The 19606-nt window shown below is 39.3% G+C and overlaps 2 protein-coding genes across 2 annotated transcripts in view; both read right to left on the minus strand.

The window, feature by feature from the left end:
- Positions 1 to 19606, minus strand: part of commd10 (COMM domain containing 10) — a 721199-nt gene that overhangs the window by 271423 nt on the left and 430170 nt on the right. The window lies entirely within an intron of this gene.
- On the minus strand, positions 15593 to 18643 carry ptger4a (prostaglandin E receptor 4 (subtype EP4) a). The gene is made up of 2 exons (XM_044026039.1): positions 17577 to 18643; positions 15593 to 17097 (listed from the first exon to the last, which is right to left on the minus strand). Exons 1-2 carry the CDS (start codon positions 18357 to 18359, stop codon positions 16543 to 16545), a joined length of 1338 nt encoding a protein of 445 aa, XP_043881974.1. The 5' UTR covers positions 18360 to 18643; the 3' UTR covers positions 15593 to 16542.

A 19606-nucleotide genomic window follows, 5' to 3' on the forward strand; every position in this document is an offset into this window, starting at 1 on the left:
AGGAGATTCTGAATTTGCAGATATTTCTCAAATAAAATTGAGAAATGACATAAAGTTTTCCCTCTGATTGTAACATTTAATGTAGGCTGTGTAAAGACTGTGTCAAACTTTACAATGCATTTAATTAAAATCTGTATTTTAAATACAAATAACCCATTAGGGCAAAGGCTGGTTTCTAGTTTGTACACAGCATAACAGTCACTCTGTATCAAATCATGTTTTTCTATATCTATTTCCATATCTATAATCAGAGTATGTTGCTAATAGTACTGTCAATTAGAGTATTAAAGTATTTTCCCCACACAAAATAAATGTTCTTTTTATCACAGTCAATTGAAAATGTCAAATGGAATGTCTCCCCCTGCAGGCAGCCAGCAGAGGGAGACATTTCATCTGTATTTGAGTTAAAAGTGAACTACTTTGCATCTGAGAATGAGGATTGGTTTGCATCATTCAGATTGTGGCAGGCTTATACACACACACACACACACACACACACATTTACGTTTACATAATGTGAGGGAGATCTTCTACTAGACTTGAAACTGAAAAGCAGGGGGAAAATACTTCTGTCCATAATGCAACATGTTAATTCTATGCAAGCATAATACATAAATAAAATATGAACAATTACATTTCTGTATTTTTATTTCAGCTTGTAAAGGTAGTAGTCCTTATATACAGAAGCACAAAAACACCAATACAATGTTCTAAATAAAATATGTATCATTGTTAAATGTACAGCACACAATGACAACAACAACAACAATAATGAATAAACAAGAAATCCTTATCCTCATCTTCCTCCTCCATTCTCTCTCTCCCTCTCTCTCTCCTCTCTCTCTCTCTCTCGCTCTCCCTCTCTCCCTCTCAGCGGTGATTAATCCAAACTTGGAGCCCTCACTCCAAACACTCTTACTTAGTGGGAATGTTTGCATCTCCAAGTGTTCAATTTAGTGTTTTTATTCCAGGAATTATGGTATGACTTACGATTACAGTCTGATTCACAACCCAGACGTGTTTAAGTGCTTTTGCAGAATTCTGTGGACTAAGCCTATAAATCCCCATTAGTAGTTGCTTTTCCATTATGCAGTCACAATGCACACAAGAAAGTGATCCTCTAACAGATTTTACAGAGGGTTTGGACTCCAAACAGTAGTTTTTAAACGGATTACAAAATCAATTTAACGAAACGGCGTTTACATAATCTGACAAAAAAACGTTGAACTAAGCAAAGAAACGAGTCTCAAATCATTTTGGGAGAGACTTTTTAAAGACGGGGACAGCTGATATCTGTAACCATGCCCTGTGACCTTTCTTTGCAGATAGTTGACTGACGGTGTTAGGTAAGGGCATTAACGTGTTAGTGAGATGCACATCAGCAAAACGCACACTGAAAAACAACTTCCATCAAGTCATTCAAAATAATTGTTCCGACAAACTAAACAAGCTGTCTCTTTTAAATCAGCTGTTTCAAGTTGTTTGAGAAACAGCAGAGGAAGCATTTTAGACAGAGGCTCAGATAGGAGCATATCGACTGTATACATGACTGTAGGGATACCAGATACTGGACTTCAGACATAGCATTTATCTGCAGCTTCTTTGAACATATTCTAGTACATTGTAGAAGGCCCAAAGGACATGAGTCCCAAAGTTCATATTGTTGGTCACACTCATTATCTTTGCCAAGTTGTTTATTGCAGCAAACTGTAAAGGCTGCAGATAACTACTCAAATTATTATGTCCTGTCATTGTTGTTTTAACAGAAGTATTTGAAACATATAACTGTAAATAAAATCAAAGATTCTGTCTCATTATGTGGCTACATATGTGCGTATATCTTCTTTTTTTAAAAAAAAAACGCTTATCATTTTCTTTTCTGTTTCAAGCTAAATCCAATCAGCACTGACTGGACTAAATGTTTGTAAAAGCTCTCTCTCTCACACACACACACAGATAAAACATAACAATCATTTGTGATAATTAACAACTTTACACATGTTTCTGGAAGGTTTCTCAGTTTTCATGGAGTATGTTACAAATTGCCGAAAAAAGGTCTGGGCTTTATTTAGTTTATTTTTAGTTTATTATTGACACACAAATTAATTTACATGAAATTCTTTCTTTAATTTATTTCACAACTAGTGCCTTTCTGCATGGAGTTTGCACGTCTGCCCCGTGTGTGCATGTCTTTTTTCTGGGTTCTCCGTTTTCCTCCCACAGTCCAAAAACATGCAGATTTGGGGATTAGGGAAATTGGACACTCTAAATTGACCGTAAATGTGAGTGTGAGAGTGAATGGTTGTTTGTCTCTATGTGTCCCTGTGATGGACTGGTGATCTGTCCAGGGTGTACCCCACCTTTCATCCTATGTCAGCTGAGATTGGCACCAGCAACCCCCATGGCCCTCATGTGGAGGATAAAGCGGTAAAAGATGGATGGCTGGATTTATTATTGAAAACTTCATGATTATGATGCTGAATGTTGTCTTTGTTTGTAGACTAAAGCTTTTGCATTCAGAATTTACATGTCTCTCTCATTCTTGTAAAGGAAACATTTTGATAATTTACACCATACAAAAGATCTAACATGTCTGTTTTTTGACATAACATTCCAAATAGTATGTGCTGAAAAACATACTATATACCAAAATATTTTTTCAAGGACAATAATTGCAATTCCTGCACCAACTATACACACACCAAACTGTATCCATGTCCCATCCCTCAAAGTTTGGTGCTTGTAATTAATCAACATTTAAGGACATTTACCCAAATACCTGTGCGAGACACCCTGGAAATCCTTAAAATATCATCATAATTTCATTTACAATAGCTTAGCTAATTCTAATTTGTTTGACTTCTGTCCTCAATTAATTTCAAGATGTTTACCATTTGTTTATTTATTTATTTATTTTAGAGACGTGAAAGCCAAGGAGTTTGTCAGTGGGAATCTGAAATGTCTCCTGTATGGGATTCTGACTTCAGATCCTCTCATAGTCTTTGGTTTCAAAGGTTAATTGGTTTCAGTTTATTTTCTATCAAAGACATTTTCTAGAAAGAACTTTGTGGTATCATAGCCACGGCTCTGAAAACAAACACGGTGGTGGGTCTGACAGTTCTTGTAGGATTCCCAGAGGGAAATGAAGAAGGAAATAGGATGTCATACAGGATACATGATGAACTTGCAGCAACTGTCATGCTGCTTGACCAACAGAGTCCGTGATTGTCGACAAATTGTGTTATGACCATGGAGGAAAGATCATCGTGAAACCTAAACACAAATTATTTGAAGATGTGGTTTTTTCAATTCTCACAGTAAATTGTGGTGATTACACAGAAAGAGATGGTCAATAATCCACTGAAATCAATGCAGATTGATGCACATCATTGTTAATAAGTAGCTAAAATACTAAGTGCATAATGATGGGACATAGTCAAATAATACACATTTTATATTACTAAGTTTACTTAAATTGTAAGTTTTACTTAAACTGACTAATACACAACATGCAAGTTTTCACAGGCATTGGTTGGCACTGACAATTCTCCTCCATGCACACAGTCATGGAGTTCATCCAGGATTTGCTAGAACATGTCATTTTCATCTTATATATACTTTCATATATACTGTACAGTACATATGCTTTATTTAGAAAATATAATGATGAAGTGCGACATGAATTTCCATTGTTATATATATATATATATATACATATTATATACTTATAATATATATATACAATATATATATTGATGAAGTCATACCGAATGTAATGAAATAACTCAAAAAGCAAAGACAAGGGGCAATATGATTAAGCAGGAGAATTGTTAAAAAAACAGACAAGGGGCAATATGATTAAGCAGGAGAATTGTTAAAAAAACAAAACAAACAAACTGGATACGTACTATAGTCAGATTACCAGTCTTAATTTACTTATATTTGATTTTTCCATTGATGTGACACAGATCTGATTTCTTTTTTTTCTTTTTTTTTTTTTACATATATAGGGCTGTGTAGATACGGAAATGTGAACGGACGTTTTTTAATCAGATTTGTGTGACTTCAGTTCAGATAAAATGCAGCCACGTGACAACGGTCATATCAGACTCCATGCAGCCTGTATGCATGCACCGAGTGTTGTCGTCTTCAATCTGCACAAGCAGCAGGGCAAAATTAGCCTGAATGATGGTAATCTGAGTGCAGCCAAAAAGAACGGGGAGCACAGAGGTTAAAAGAAGCAGGGATAATTGACTATATGCACAGAACATCAGCTAAAATATGAACCAGCCCCTTTAACTTGTGGTCAATGTAAGGGGAAACTTGGACTTTGTAAGATAATGTTTGTAATTGCAAAAGTTTACATTGTCTTTCACTAGTTGATGTTGTCATAGTTAGGCTAAAATGAAATTGAATTATCCTTCACTAAATACTCTTAGTACCTTCTGCAGACACCAGCTGTAGACCATCTCTGCATCTTTGACTGACAGTTGACCGGAAACAGTCGGTCTGGCTTATTGAAAACCAGGAAGTGACCGTGCATGTAGTCAAATGAACACAGGTGAAACACAACAGGGTGTGGCAGACAACCACAAAGGAGGGGAACCAGAAAATGGCAGGAGGTAGAACAACACAATTGGTACACACTAGGAAGAAAGTAAACAAAATACAGCCAGGAACAAAGAACTGAATGCCAAGAGCAACCAAAACTTGAAACCATAACCCACTAAATTCAACACTACAAAAAGTATAGAAACTAAATATCTCATCTAAATCTCCTATTACAGTATTACATGACAGTCAAGGCATCGGAGGTCACGGCATTCTAGGAAAACCTGGTCCAAAATACACAAGGAAAACATCATCTGATACTATTGATGGTATTATCTCTGCTTTAAGTTCCATTGTCAGAAAAATTCCACTTAAAACAATAGGGCAGCCTTCAACTCAAAATACGGTCTCGAGGGAATGCTGAAAAACTGTTACACATTTGTTTCCCCGAGCCTGGACTACTGTAAATTGCTGTTATCAGGATTTCCCATTAAGTGAGTGAAAATCCACTCGTTCCAAAATGCTGCAGCATGAGTTCTGACAGGAGCTTAAAAAGAGAAGAAATCATATTTCTGCCGTATTATCTTGTCTGCATTGGCTCCCAATGAAATCCAGGAAAGAAGTGATAATGATAATGTACCGTGTGTTGTAATTCGGTGTTATATAAAAAAAATGGAATTGAATTACCCTCCAATTGTGTGATTTGAATGTTACTGTTGGGTTGTTGACATTTCTGGTTTATTTCAAACTGGTGCATTTTCCATGAATGTGTTTTTGACGATCTGTGAGCTGTGCATACTTGGCACAATGTTCTGGGTAACAAAACATCTGGCACAAAACAAGGTATATCAGTGACAGGCAGCGCAGGATTTAATAATAAACCTGTTTTCGTGTGTGTGTGTGTGGGTGTACGTGTGACTGTCACCTCCTTCGACTCCGACTGAAAGTAAACATAAAAAGTAGCCAGCTGGAACAGCAATTAATAAACACTATCTGAGTGCACTTTTAGTTAGACTCAGAGTCAAGTACTTGAAATAATTCATGTCAAGTCCCAAGAACTCAAACAACACACAGTGTTATCAGGTTATTTAAATTTTTGCTTTAACAATTTGGGCACCTCGGGCAGGTTAATTTATTTATTTATTTATTTTTGAAGCAAAGGTTGCTGGTTTTCACGGAAGCACATGTGACAGTCACCCAAAGTGATGTTGAAGTGATTCAATAAGTTGGAGGATGTAAAATGTGATACTTGACCATCATGAAATGCAATTTCCTTTCAGTTAACGGTCATTTTCACAACATTTCTGTTTCTCAGTGAATAATCAGATTGACTGATCAGACCACCTGATCTGTTTTTGGTCTTTCCAAGTCCAGACTATGTGGGTCACTCTGTGGCCGTTGAAATGCTTAACTGGCTTTCTTTTACAGATTTTACGATAATTGTTTATCTATTCCATTTTAAATTTTTCACCTGTTGCCAATATACGGCACATTACATGACATAAATCAACAATGTTTTTAATGCTTAAAGGAGTGTCTTTGTTGTCGTCTTGTTTTTTTTAGGTTGCCTTCTGCAGATCAAATTTCTTTCAGGATAATAATAATAAAGTTGAAGGTGACGTTGAAGGTAAAGTGTACTTTGCAAAGCCTGTTTCAGCTTGTATAATATACTGCTAGGATTGTGTACAACAAACTGTGATAAATTGTACAAGTCGCAAAAAAAACTGCAGTCCATTTTGGACTCAGGAGAGCCATCGAGTCGAGGTTCTATTTCCCCTGAAGGGAAATTGTTTGGAAATATACTGCACAGTATATAGTAGTCAGGATGCTGGTGGGTGTGACTGAAACACATCAACACATGAATATATATACCTTCCCTCCACATCTGCACTCCTTCATGTCACGTCTTTTTTGCCTGTTGAGTGCACTCAACACTCAAGAGGCGACATGTGATACTCTGTGTGCAAGTAAGCCACTTGTTGTCTGTTTCCAGTCGCTGGTAAAACACTTTCACATTCATGTTGATCCACACCAACGACGATTACTGGCTCTGGTCCGACTTTATAGGATGGCGCCTCTCATTGCCTCTGGTAGGAACTCAACTCAAGAATCACAAGTGGATGAAAGCTGAGCTGTACACACACACACACACACACACACGCACAGACACGGTGTACTGTATCCATAATGATTAATAGCACGCATAACAGTCACTGTTTTGAGAGTAGTTTGTTCAGAGACATACTTTTCCCACTAATTTTGTGGCCTTTGAAGTCAGCGACCCGTTAAGTTTCACATGCAGCAGCTAATCGACAGTCAGTTTGCTGCTGTTTCCTCTTTGTGGCCACAAAGACACGGTATACTGCGGCGAGCCTTTGCCTCAGAGGCAAATGATAGAGGCTACTTTCAAATATCTGATGTAAAGATTATCTTTGCAGAGGGAGCATTAGACATGCTGAAAGTGTGTTTGCACCAACACAAGCAATGTGTCAGCTTACGCTCCAGTCTGTGAGAAGAAAAGGACCAAAGTTTTTATTTTTGACCTAGTGTTCATTTTATTTGTTTTATTGCTGAGTTATTTGACCACAATATGGCATGGCCGTCTTTTCCTTCATAGGTTTCCAATGTTAAATAAACATTGTGTTACAATAAAATTGTGATAGCTTTAATGTTTGGATCTGTTGCATCTGACACTGGGTTTAAATATCCATAGTTTATTTTCGTCAAAACTAAAACTTAAACCGCACAACATCTAATTACTTCAGGGTAACAGAACACTGTGTCCATGCATCATTGATCCTAATTGACCCATTGGTAATATTTATATTTATACTATAGTTTAGTATATGCTTTCAAAGATTATTTTCATACTCTATGCAGTATGCGATTTATGAATATGTTTGACACATAAGTCAGAGACAAAGTTGACACTTTTGCAATTTGAGTTGTGAAGCGCTGAAATCTTAAAATAATTCCGGATGTAAGCAGCACTTAAGCCTCAGACCACCAGTTTTCAGAAAACCTCAGCGTTAGACACAGTAATCTGATCCCTGAGCAGACGAGGACCTCAGCCTTCAGTATGTGGAGGAGCTCTCTGTGGTCAAATTAACCTGTTTTGAAATAATGATTAATGGCACGGATAAGTGAAGGGAAAATCTACTATGTAATGGATGAGAGGAGGGGATAATGATTATTTGACAATTGAAGGAGAAAGACAGGACCAGGCAGCTGTATGAAAAACATGCAGAGAGCTAAAACAAAGTACTGAGGAGCGGAGTTGGCAGAGGCGGCAGAGAATGTGGGCAAACACTGCTGGTTTCCAGTGTGTGTAGACACGTAATGAGCTGACACTGGTGTGGTGCAAGTGTTTACCATCACTGTGCACTTAAGTAAGATTAAAAAGGGATTTTTGTCATGTGATTAATGTTTTTGGGGTGGATCAGTGGTAGAGCGTGTTGTCTTTCAACTTGAAGGTTGTGGGTTTGATTCACATGCCGATGTGTCCTTGGGCAAGACACTCAACCCGTTGCTGGCAGCGTGTGAATGAGTATGATAGAGGAGTGATAGAAAATGTGCTGCACATAGATGATGTGCTATATGAATGTGTGTGACTTTAACAGGGTATAAGCACAGTAGAAATAATTAAAAAATGTAGGATGTTATATTTTTGTGCTGCATCATTCTTATAAAACAGACACAATAACTGTTTTTCTGTTATTAACAACCTATAGGAGTGCTTCCACAGTGAAACCCTCTGGTGCAAAAAATCTCTGGGACATTCAATAAAGAGGCGAATAAAAAAAAAGCCTTTAACTCTTTATTAGCAGGAATTGAATAAACTATCCATATTTGTGTGAGTTTCTCGATCTTTTGGTTTTCATTGTCATGCTCCGCCTTTATCTCCACCTTACTCTCCTCCTTCTTCTCCTGCAGTCGGCCGTGCATGCAATCAGTTCACCTGCGGCGGAAGCACACCTGCTCTCAATTCAATCATCAAGCTCCTCTAATTATTCCATAGTTCTCTTGTTGCCAGATTATTAGAGACTCTGTGCTCTTGAAGATATCCTCGCACTAAAAGCGTTTAGTTATTTGCTTGTTCCTCTGCTCATGTTAACTCCTGTGCTCTCCGCCTTCACCTCCGGTTCCTGCATTAATTCATCTCATCTGTTAACTCATTCGTTCTATAAACTGTTAAACTGCCTTCTGTCTTTGCCTGCCTGCTCTTGGGTCCAATACCTCTTCATATAACATTCATAGCCTTAGAATAATAGCCTTTTATACTTTAGACAAGGGCCTTGCTTTATGGATATCTCCATCTGGCACCACCATGTTTCTACCAAAGCCTGAACAGACAAACCACATCCTTTATGGTATGTGTAGCCCTGATGCCCTTGGTAAAAGGGAAGGGTGAATGGTGAAACACCCCAATGCTTTTCAGCCAGTAAGGCCCTTTGAGTAGTTGTTTCACACACAGTGGTCATGTGATCACTATGACCAGATTAGCAGTCACATGATCAGTGCAGACAATCCAAGTCATATGACAAAAAAGACAACACAAAATGACAATGAATCAATAAATGCACAGTGTCTTAGAACATCTGGATTTCAAGATAACCAGTCAAAAAAACAGTAGAAAATTAAATATAATGATTGGATGGCTAAATAAACAATTACAGAAAGGGAGCGATATCAACAGTACAAGCTTTAAACTGCAGGATGTATAACAGGTCATGACTCCTAGACATACTATGAAGAAACTGTAGCCGCAGATCTTTTTTAGAAATACTGATCTTATGGTCCATTTAATGTCCAACAAACCAACAGCCAAAGTCTACAGGGACCTGTACTTCAATGGATGTTATTTGCTTTTCTTGTCTGTGATTCTCCACTTGATAGTGTAAAGAATCCTAAACCAAGTCTAAAATATGCTGGCATCTGCCAAAAAAAATCCCACCATGTTTACTTACTAATACTTGTACTTACTTTTAAAACTATATAAACTTCCAGAAAGAAAGAAAAAAAAAGACCCTTAAAGGACATGACTGTTTAATAGTTACATACAATATTTATGGAGCAGAGGTGTAGGACTGTTTGTTTAAGAACACAGTAAAGTTTTGGCTGCTGTTACATTACTGTAAGAAAATTACACAGCAGATGCACAATCATCTAGCTAAGTAGTAGGGAATTAGGCGATAATAAGTTGTCGTTAGCGTGACAATAAATAACGTAGGTGAATGCACACACACAGTTTGTGTTTTGAATGATCACATTTGCTTACTTTTGTCGAGCAAATGCAGGCTGCGATTAAATTCATTCAAACAAAAGCATGGTTGAGGTTCCGTTGTAATGTTGCAGTGTGTTGCTACCAAGTGGTACCAGATGTACTTCTTTTATTTAGCTTCATTAAATCAAGTCAGACTGGAGAACAGAAACTGTTTTCTTTACAAATTGAAGAGACCGATGTGCTGCTAGTCTAATTAAAAAGTCTTCAAATGCTTGGACACTTAGAACATCCAGGCACTGGTGGTGAAAATGGTTGATCTAATGAGAACGATGAAGGACACACACACACACACACACACACACACACACACACACAGGACAGCAGAGCAAAAAACTGGTTTATGAGGCAGATGTGTTGGGACAGCACTGGGGTTCACACATTTAACGACTGCACCTGACGAGGGATCACAGACTACATGATTTGTCAAATCAACTGAAGCCAGAACGCATCAAACTCTCTGCGAGAGCGACAGTGGACAAAGGGTAAATAAACATTGCCATTCTCATTTTGATATTACCGCTACTTCCTGTCGTCTTCTGACACTATTTCCTGTGTCCCACCTATTCTTTTTCATCAGCTGTTGGCAACACATGTTTGCAGTTGGGTGAGTGGGCTCAGGAAATTCAAACGTTTCATTGACCACGACTGAGGTCGGGTCTTTTACCCTCACGCACTTGCCGATTCAAGCCTTTACCGCTCACACACCAATAGACTTTTGTGCCAACTAACCATGCCGACTGTCCACAAGTAGGTGCAGACTCTGTCCAACTGTGAATCATGGGTAAAAATCTTGTGGCGTGTCCCCAGCTTAACAAACCTATGCAACGCGTCATTTGTATCATTCTCTTGAGTATTTGTGGGATTTTGTTTGGTTCTCATTAATGTCATTCAAAAATATAGAAAGAAGACACCCATGACGTCCTGAGACAAACTACAGCTCATGACAGCAAGTGAAAGTAATGCACAGCATCTTCAGCCAGACCCAGAGATTGAATGTGGCATGGTCTGAGAATTGCAGTAAGTGCTGATCGACTGGGATTTTAATGCGCAACTATCTCTAGGGTTCACAGAGAAAACATCCAGTAAGCAGCATTTTTCTGGGTGAAAATACCTTGTTGATGCCAGAGGTCAGAAGAGAATGGTTATAAATGAGGGAACAGTAACTCACACGACCACAGCCGAGGTATGCAGAAGACCATCTCCAGAAGCACAACTCGTCAAATCAGGATACCATTTAGAAATCTATGGATATTAATCACTCAGAAACCCACTGAAACAACCCCACTTTACTCTATGGAAGATACTTGTGACCCATGTGAATACACCCACATATAGTGTATTGTATTCTGTAACACTTTCTCCAATCACTTTTTACTCTTCCCATCAAAAATGTTAAGTATCGAAGTCTTTCCTTTCACTCAAAAGCAAAAACAAAAAAGAGACAAAGACTAAAAAGGATGTAAAAAAATAAAAAAATAAAAATCCTTTGTGAAAATGTCTGCATTTCTGTGTCTGATAGTCTTGTTGATAGGTCACGTCATGTGGTTAAGTTTTTCCTGTTTGAGAGAATATTATATAACGATGACGATCAAAGTTACTAATTAGCTGCTGATTTCATGGGAACTTGCTGGTGTATGACATTCTGCTTTAAAGCTTTGAAATAAAGCCCTACATGCTGTATATTTGTGTGGGATTTAACAGAGGCGAGGGGCTGACCCGTTCCTACCCCGGAGCTCTTCATTTACTGCCAGACTGAACACAATGGCTGTATTTACTAACATATGATACCATAGATTTGACCAAAAAAGGAAAGAAATGTACATTCCTTTATTAGCGTTGTCATCTGGTTTTGGTATTGTGTGTTATGACCCTAGGGTCATGCTTTCCTTGTGCCTTTGTTTGTCTCACGGTTTGTGTGCGTGATGGGCTGCAGGTGTGCGTGATTGGTCGACTGATGCGTGTGTGTGTGTTTAAGTGGATTCTGTGAGCTGATTGGTCCTGTACAGGGGGGTTCAAGTTTTAGACGCCGGATTCTCACCACTGCAGTGGACTTCCCTTGAACCACTCACAGACATCTCATTTGTTTTTAATATTCAAATGTTTTTTTGTGTGTGTGGCTTGAGAGCTGGGAAAAGGGAGTCTCTTTTCTTCAACTGGGCGATCTGAATGTCCATGAAGTTACCTGTTACACTTGGCATTAAAATGCATTTTCTGTGATCTGATAGCAAACGGATAGCACCTGACCTCATGTAAACACAGGTGTAAATACACCCAAGGGCGGATTGTTATCCGATCTGCCAAACCACTTTGATTGGACGCATTGTGACCACACTGAAGTGTGGCGAAATCTTTGCTCGGATAGAAATCAGATCTTGATGTGGGCACATGTTAATATCAAGTGTAAATGCATGTGGTGAAGCGCTATCTGATCGCTATCTGATCACAGAAAACGTGTCCTAATGCCAGGTGTAAAGGCGGCCTATACTGTATGTTTTAAACCCTGCAACCATCTCTGTTGCTGACAGACAATACAATGGCCTGTAGACTTCTACAAGTTGGAGTTGATTGGATTCTCCATGTAAATGCTTCTGTATGCCTCAGGGTAATGCATTAAATAGCAAGTTGTAGTTTGTGTAGGAATGGAGATTGCTAAGATCAACAAACTGCCGGCTCATAGCACAACACTGACTCCAACAGAAACCCCACAAAAGCATAAAAAGGAAAAAGAAAAGGAACAGGAACTGAAAACAAGCGAAGGCCACAGCGTTGCTTTACTCACCGCATTAGTGTACATCTTGTCCATAAGTAAAATATTGTGGTGTTCTCTGTCATTGTTTTGACGGGAGCCCTGAACGCTCACACATGGTTGTTGAGACTGCTGAGAGTTTGTGCGAACAATAAGGCTGCAGTTCAGTAACAGCCACACATGTCGCTGTAGATGTCTTTCATTTGGCCAGTCATCTATTTTCAGCGTTGTTAGTTGTTAAGTTCAGTTCAAGTAACTTATTTTACTTGTGGGGAAATGACTTGTCGTTCTCATTCTTCTTATTAACATACTTCATATCATTTCCCAAGCACATGACATACAAAACGTCATTTTTTAGAGAATATACACACAGTCCTGTTAATCTGTTAAAATGGACATATAAAATGTCATTTTTTAGAGAATATACACACGGTTCTGTTAATCTGTTAAAATGGAACAAATGGTGTGTAGGATGTACAGAATATCAACCATCAGTTATTTATTTTTAACACCTTAGTCAGCCACCAGGCAGGTTACACAGGTTACTGTGCTTTTTTTTAATCTTTAATTTTGGTGGTAATCCTGAATGGGGGCACGGTTGACTACACCAGATCTCTGGTGATGAGTTCAGCATCAAGGTCGAACTTTTGAACATTTCTTCAAATATTGAAGATGGGGGGATATCTTCACTTTTCAGTGGGAGATGTAACAAACCCAGGGATGTACTTTCGTGATAAGCATAATTTAAGCAGAACAAACATACTGTAAATAAATACTGTATATGAAATAATTAGATGTATATTGAGACATATTTTAACTGCAGGGATATGGAAATTAATTTGTTTTGTGGTGCACACAGCATTAAAAAAATAATAAAGTGCACTGAAATGTGCATCATATGCCACATCTCTCTCCTGGAATCGCACTGAACAGCTTTCTCAGAATGACTTGAGAGATTCCATTAAAACAAATATCATCATTATGTTCCTTTTTTATCTATTCATGACGCTCTACTCTGAGCATATGTTGGCACAATATGTCTCACATGAAATAAAGATGCTCTCCACCTGGGTCATATTTTCTCTCTAAATTACACTTCATTCCAATTTCGCCCCCGCCCCTCACTTGTAAGAAGAAGAATGGGATCTTATATCACTCATTCATCAGTTCCTGCTCGGCTCTGGCTAGACTTTCCAGGCTGGGATTGTTTTTTGTCCAATTCAATCGAAGGTGACAGCAGACACTTCTGCTTTTCTGCTGTTTATCAATGTGCACAGAGTTGACAGATCACAGAAGGATGCTGATGATGTAAAGCAGCTCCGTGGGTTTGTACTGTAGCAGGACTTGTGTCAAATTGTGGATCACTTTTCCTCTGAGGGTGTTTTCCAAGTATCACCACTTCCACCTCCAATAAATCCAGGGAAAATACTATCCCCGCTCAATGTGAGTAAGAGTAAGGAAATACGAGTAGATGTTTAAACCTGTCTGAGGTCAGTGAGGCTCTTCTATGCAACTCATTTGTGTGGGACGTGAATGTACACCTGTTCACACACTGATGGTAAATATCAACCTCTTTAAATCTCCATTTAAACATTTAATTTGGTGACAGGCACACTGGCGAAGGCAGAGAGGATTGAGTTGCTGGGAGGTGAGCGTCTCGCTGCTATATAATCTAATTTTTCACCGTTTAATTCAATTCTCAGAGTCTGGAGGCTGCTCCGACACTGTGTTTTAGGCGTCTCCGCAGAGTGTTTGCCTTAGCCACTGCATTGCTGGTTTAAGCTTAATTGCAATGAACTGGAGCCTTAGATTGTGTTTATTATTTCAGGAGAGAAGGTCTCTCGGCCATGTCTACTTCCTGAGATCCCTCTTTTTTTCCATTAGACTAACACGCTCTCTGATTCCTTTCACTTCTCTGTGTGTGTAGCGTTAGCTCTTTGACTCATTACCAGGATCCCCAGGATTTTATTTTTAATCTTGTAAAGAAATCTTATTTTTGAGGGTTATGGCTTTGTTTGTTTGTCTTTACATCTTGTCCATTGCTCTGAGCTAATAAGAGTCATGAGATGATCTCGTCAAATCTTCTCAGGGGACACAAGAAACTTGGTGGTCATGAAGCTCCACTTTATGCTGACAACATATGATGATATTTCAAAGGCTATGGCTATTACAGTGTTTAAATTATACCCATTTGTGTTCCTGGACACAATGAAGTTATATGTCATTTCTGCTTAGTTTTGACAAACACCATGACTTGTTTAAAGATATGAAAACACCCTGAACTACCATATATCAATGTCCACGAATCTCATTCTAAGTTACAACATAAATAAATACACATCTGCATTATAGGCCACTTTGATGTTGAACCGAAATATCATTAGAGCATTAAATCCTGAGGGGCGTGTTTCTCAGCATTTGTACAAATAAAAAATGTGTAAAATGAACCACAACATTAGAGGCATGAAAGGCAGAATGTAATCCATGACATAGAGCTACAATCTGGTGTTGATTTAGTAAGAGGGAGACCGAGGCATCCAGTGTGCTTCAAAGCTGTTGAAACTAAAGACGTAAAGCTCATTTGAGTGGAAAAACTCAAACGCTGCTCGAAGCTTGAGGAGTTGAAAAGTTCAGCCTGTAATATGGCAATGACACGGAAGCAGACGGTGTCAATTGACTGACATTGTTCTACATTAAAAAAAAGAAAAGAAAATTCTGCTAAACACAGAATGGGATCATAATACAACTCTTCTGAGGATGATACTTGATTGACAGACTAAAAAGTCCTCTTGCAACCGGAATAACTTAATGGAATTTTGTGAAACATTATCAAAGTTTTGGTCGGTTTCTAAGCAAAATACCAAACATGTGCTGGTACCAGAGTTATTTTTCATTTCTCTGTTGACTGGTTAAACAATAACTGTTGATTGCAGCCATGACTGATACATAACATATGAATGAAGTTCTCTAAGTACTTCAATTCAGGATTTTCTGGACAAAATGGATATATACATCTTTAGAGTTGTGATTTATTAGCATGAACCTTCTCCTAGAGAAGAATAATTTTATTACAAACAACATTTTACACAACATCGATCATATGGAACATTTTCTTTCCCTCATGCCAACAGCTGTGTTGACATACCTCACATTAAAACTCTACACCAAGCAACATCTGTCCACTGATTTGCACCGTATTTTCTGTAGCTGTGGAAAAATTGTTCAACATTCCCAGTCAGATTTAAATAGTTTGGTGTTAATAACAGTGGCACAGAAATCTTTGTACCCTCTGGAAAAAAAGTTTTTATAATTTGGGATGACATATTTGTGTGTATTCCAGGGCTGAGTAAGGAAAACATTGGTGTTCGCCACATAATAATACAGCACTGGACATTAGTCATAAAACTAACACAATATGTCCTTCAAAAAGCACTGTACAATGGAGTTTAATAAACAAACTGACCCTCACAATGGCAGTGCATGTGCCAGTGATTACTCATAAGGATCACATTCAGGACTGTTTTCATTAACCACAAGCTTGTGACTCAATTACCCTAAATTATTGGCCACATCTACTTCACTGTATGGGCTTCCACGATGATCAAACCAAGAGGCTAAAATAAGACATGATCGCTTTTCCATCACTAATACTCATGAAGAAGTGGGTCATCTCTATTTCAGGTGAAATGACAAAAACGGGATCACACAGTCACAAATAGTCACCACTGAGGTAGATGGACGCTGAAACAAGGAACCCAAAATCATGAAAGTCACATTTCTCCATGATTCTGTTTCTTCCTCTCATGCTGCATGTGTCCAGCTTCACATGTACAGAGTTTTTGTTAATTATTATTATGTGCCTAACCCATTCTCGTGGGTTTAAAAGTCCATTTGTGTGGAAGTAATTCAGTCGATGATGTACTTCAGGATGATTTGAGAACTTTTACTTGATTCATTTAGTTCAAATGCATTTCTCCTCCACTGTCTCAGTGCTCAGTGACATCTGAATTGCTGGATCTTTTGGGCACGGTAAAGCCGAAAGGTCCCTCATTACATCAATCCCTTCTCTAGCTGGAGCTTCAACACTTTCACTGTCCTGTCCAGATGAATATGAAGCTTGTGAATTTCTGACAGAGGAAGGTTGTGAACCAGATTGTATGTCTGCTTTATGACAGCTTCCACTGTACACATCACTTCCCTCTGGCAAGTAGAGGAAGCTCTGGGAGGTGTTGGTGACCTCTCTCAGAGAGTCCTGGTTGGAAATGACCGACGACAGCTGATGACCATCAATACAGTGGAAGTTTCCATGTCTCTGTTGCCCCCTCGCTCCCATTTTACAAAATAGACACTTGATTTTTTCAATGAGCTTGAGGAAAACAGCTTTGCGCAGCAGGATGTAGATCCAGGGGTCCAGAATAGGGTTGAAGGAGGCAAAGCGAATTGCTCTTAGATCCGGGTTTTTGTCCAACTGCAGCTCGACTGGAGTCTTGTAAAGCTGGTTCAAAAACACCTGAGCCTGGAAAGAATAAATGGATAAATATGTTCAACTCCGTTCAAGCGGGCTGCTCTGGAAATGAATGTGTGTATCTTTAAAGGAAGAGTGAAAAAGCAAAAGAGAAGCCAAGACCAAGAGTGGCCAAGCATGAGGGCAGGGTGGGGGAAATTCAATACAAATAGAAATTAGATTGAACTTTCCTGACTTATTATTGCATTGAATTTGGATGAAACTGCATGAACTGATTGTTCCAAGTTAAAGAAAAACACACAACCCCACTAAAGGTGCATGCGTAAAATGCGCGAAATGGTTAGAGGGAGATAAGAAGAGAGTTGTGGCTTCATATGGGGAAGAGAAACCTACAAAGTAGCAAATAAATATGATTTAGCATTAGTTTCAAATCACCCACCCCATGTGTCATACATGTGTGTGTCACAGAACGCTGCGTAAAACGTGCGTAAATGTTGGATTTAATACACAGCGGAGAAGAGACAACTTACCACAAGTGGGATGGAGCAGATGAGCACCACTGCCGACGTGCCTATGAGCAGAATGACCATCTGAATCTCTGCGCCGGCCAGACGCCCGAAGCTGCGTCCTCTCCTCTGCGGGTCCACGTTGCGCCCCAGATCTGTTCCCAACGACATTTTGCGCACGAAGCGCCGATGCATCCGGATCAAAGCCACGCAAACCAGCACGTTACAGATAACAGTGGCGAGAATAAGAAGCGAGCTGAGACCTGCATACATGTATGTGTACGCCGCATCGCTGGTCGTGTTGCTCCTCCACTCTAAAAAGCACCAGGTTTGCGGGTATTGTTTCGTCACGTGTCCAAAGCCCATAGTCGGCATGGCGCAGAAAAGAGCGTTGGAGATGTAGATCGCTACGAGCGTAAAACCTGCCAGTTTCTGATCCACATAGTCATTGTAGAAATAGGCATGGTTTATAGCGATGTATCTCTCCACTGACATGGCACAGATGATGCTGAGCCCCGCCAGAGAGAAGAAAAGCATGGTGAATCCAAAGTACTGGCACAGAGGGTCGTCACCGGGCCACGAACCTTTCACGTAAATGGCGATGGTGACCGGACTGGCCAGCATTGTGCCCAGGAGGTCGGTGACTGCCAGTCCACAAACCAGCGTGTAGAACGTGGTTTCCTTCTGTTCTTTGCGAGATTTACAAAGAACCACGATGGCGATGACATTCCCGACCACCCCGAAAATAAACATAACAGACGGAATGGTCGGGACCATGGTCCTCCCTGTCATCGACTGGTTATTCATTGTTTTGCCCTTAATACGCAGTTAAAGACGAGTGAATCAACTTTGATGAGACCAATATTTCCAGTACAAAGCATAGAACTTATTTGCACTTGACAAACTCCTGAGCAACATTGTGCAAAATCATAAAAAAAAAAACCTCAACACGAGTCATAAAAATCTGCCAGTCCCTTCAGAGCATCATCGGTCTGTTGCTGTTCAGTGGTCAGAGGCAAATTTCACTCACCAGGGCAGAGAGATGAAAGCAGGCAACAGACACCAGTGACTTCATTGAAAAGAGACTCAGCCTTCAGCTTCCTGCAGGACTCAGTCCCTCCCATTCAATTCATTTCACAAACCCTCATCAGCTGTTCAGCCTGGTGCATGAAAGGCCTTGGATTGTGTAACACCAGTCACACAGAGGTTAATCTAAACTCACACAAGTGAAACCTCAAAAACCTCATGTACTTTTGAAGTGATTTATTATTGTTGTTGCTGCTGCTGCTGCTAACCTGCTGCAGTCAGGTTCATTCATGCACAGTTCCACTGTGGTTGGTTTGAGAAAGAGCAAATTCAAATGAAACAAAAGAAAAAATGTAAGTTCATTTAGTTATGAGATACATTTTTTTTTTAAATTTAAGCAAATTAAAATGACTTCAAATCAACTTAAGACAAGAGTCACCTGACATTTCTCTGTCTTCATGAAGTGAAGCTTAATGTAAAACTGCTGTGTCCATCATTTATAGTGTAGAGCAAATAAACACAATGTCCTGCTTGAAGATTGTAGTGACACATGTGTCCCTGGCATGATGGCAGATTTCCTGACCATCCATCTACCGCTTTATCCTCCACATGAGGGTCACTGGTGCTGATCCCAGCTGACATAGGGTAAAAGGTGTGGGTACAACAGGTCACAAACAAACAATCATTCACTCTCACGCTCACACCTACAGCCAATTTAGAGTGTCCAATTTGCCTAATCCCCAAACCTGCATGTTTTTGGACTGTGGGATGAAACCGGAGAACCCGGAAAAGATTTCCGGACTGAAACTGCAAAACAAAACGTGTACTTATCCATTTAATAAAATCCTGGAATCAGGTTTTACAATGTCTTTGTGTAGGAGCTGACGCCTACACCAGAGCAGGAAAGAAGCCTCATCAACAAATACCTTTTTACCAACACCTTATTTGGTTTATTATGCATCTATTGCACAGATAAAGAGAGTTGGACTTTGATGTGTCTCCAGTTGCAGTAAATCCTCCAACCACAA

The sequence above is a fragment of the Solea senegalensis genome, linkage group LG5, assembly GCF_019176455.1.
Source record: "Solea senegalensis isolate Sse05_10M linkage group LG5, IFAPA_SoseM_1, whole genome shotgun sequence".
NCBI classification, from domain to species: Eukaryota; Metazoa; Chordata; class Actinopteri; order Pleuronectiformes; family Soleidae; genus Solea; species Solea senegalensis.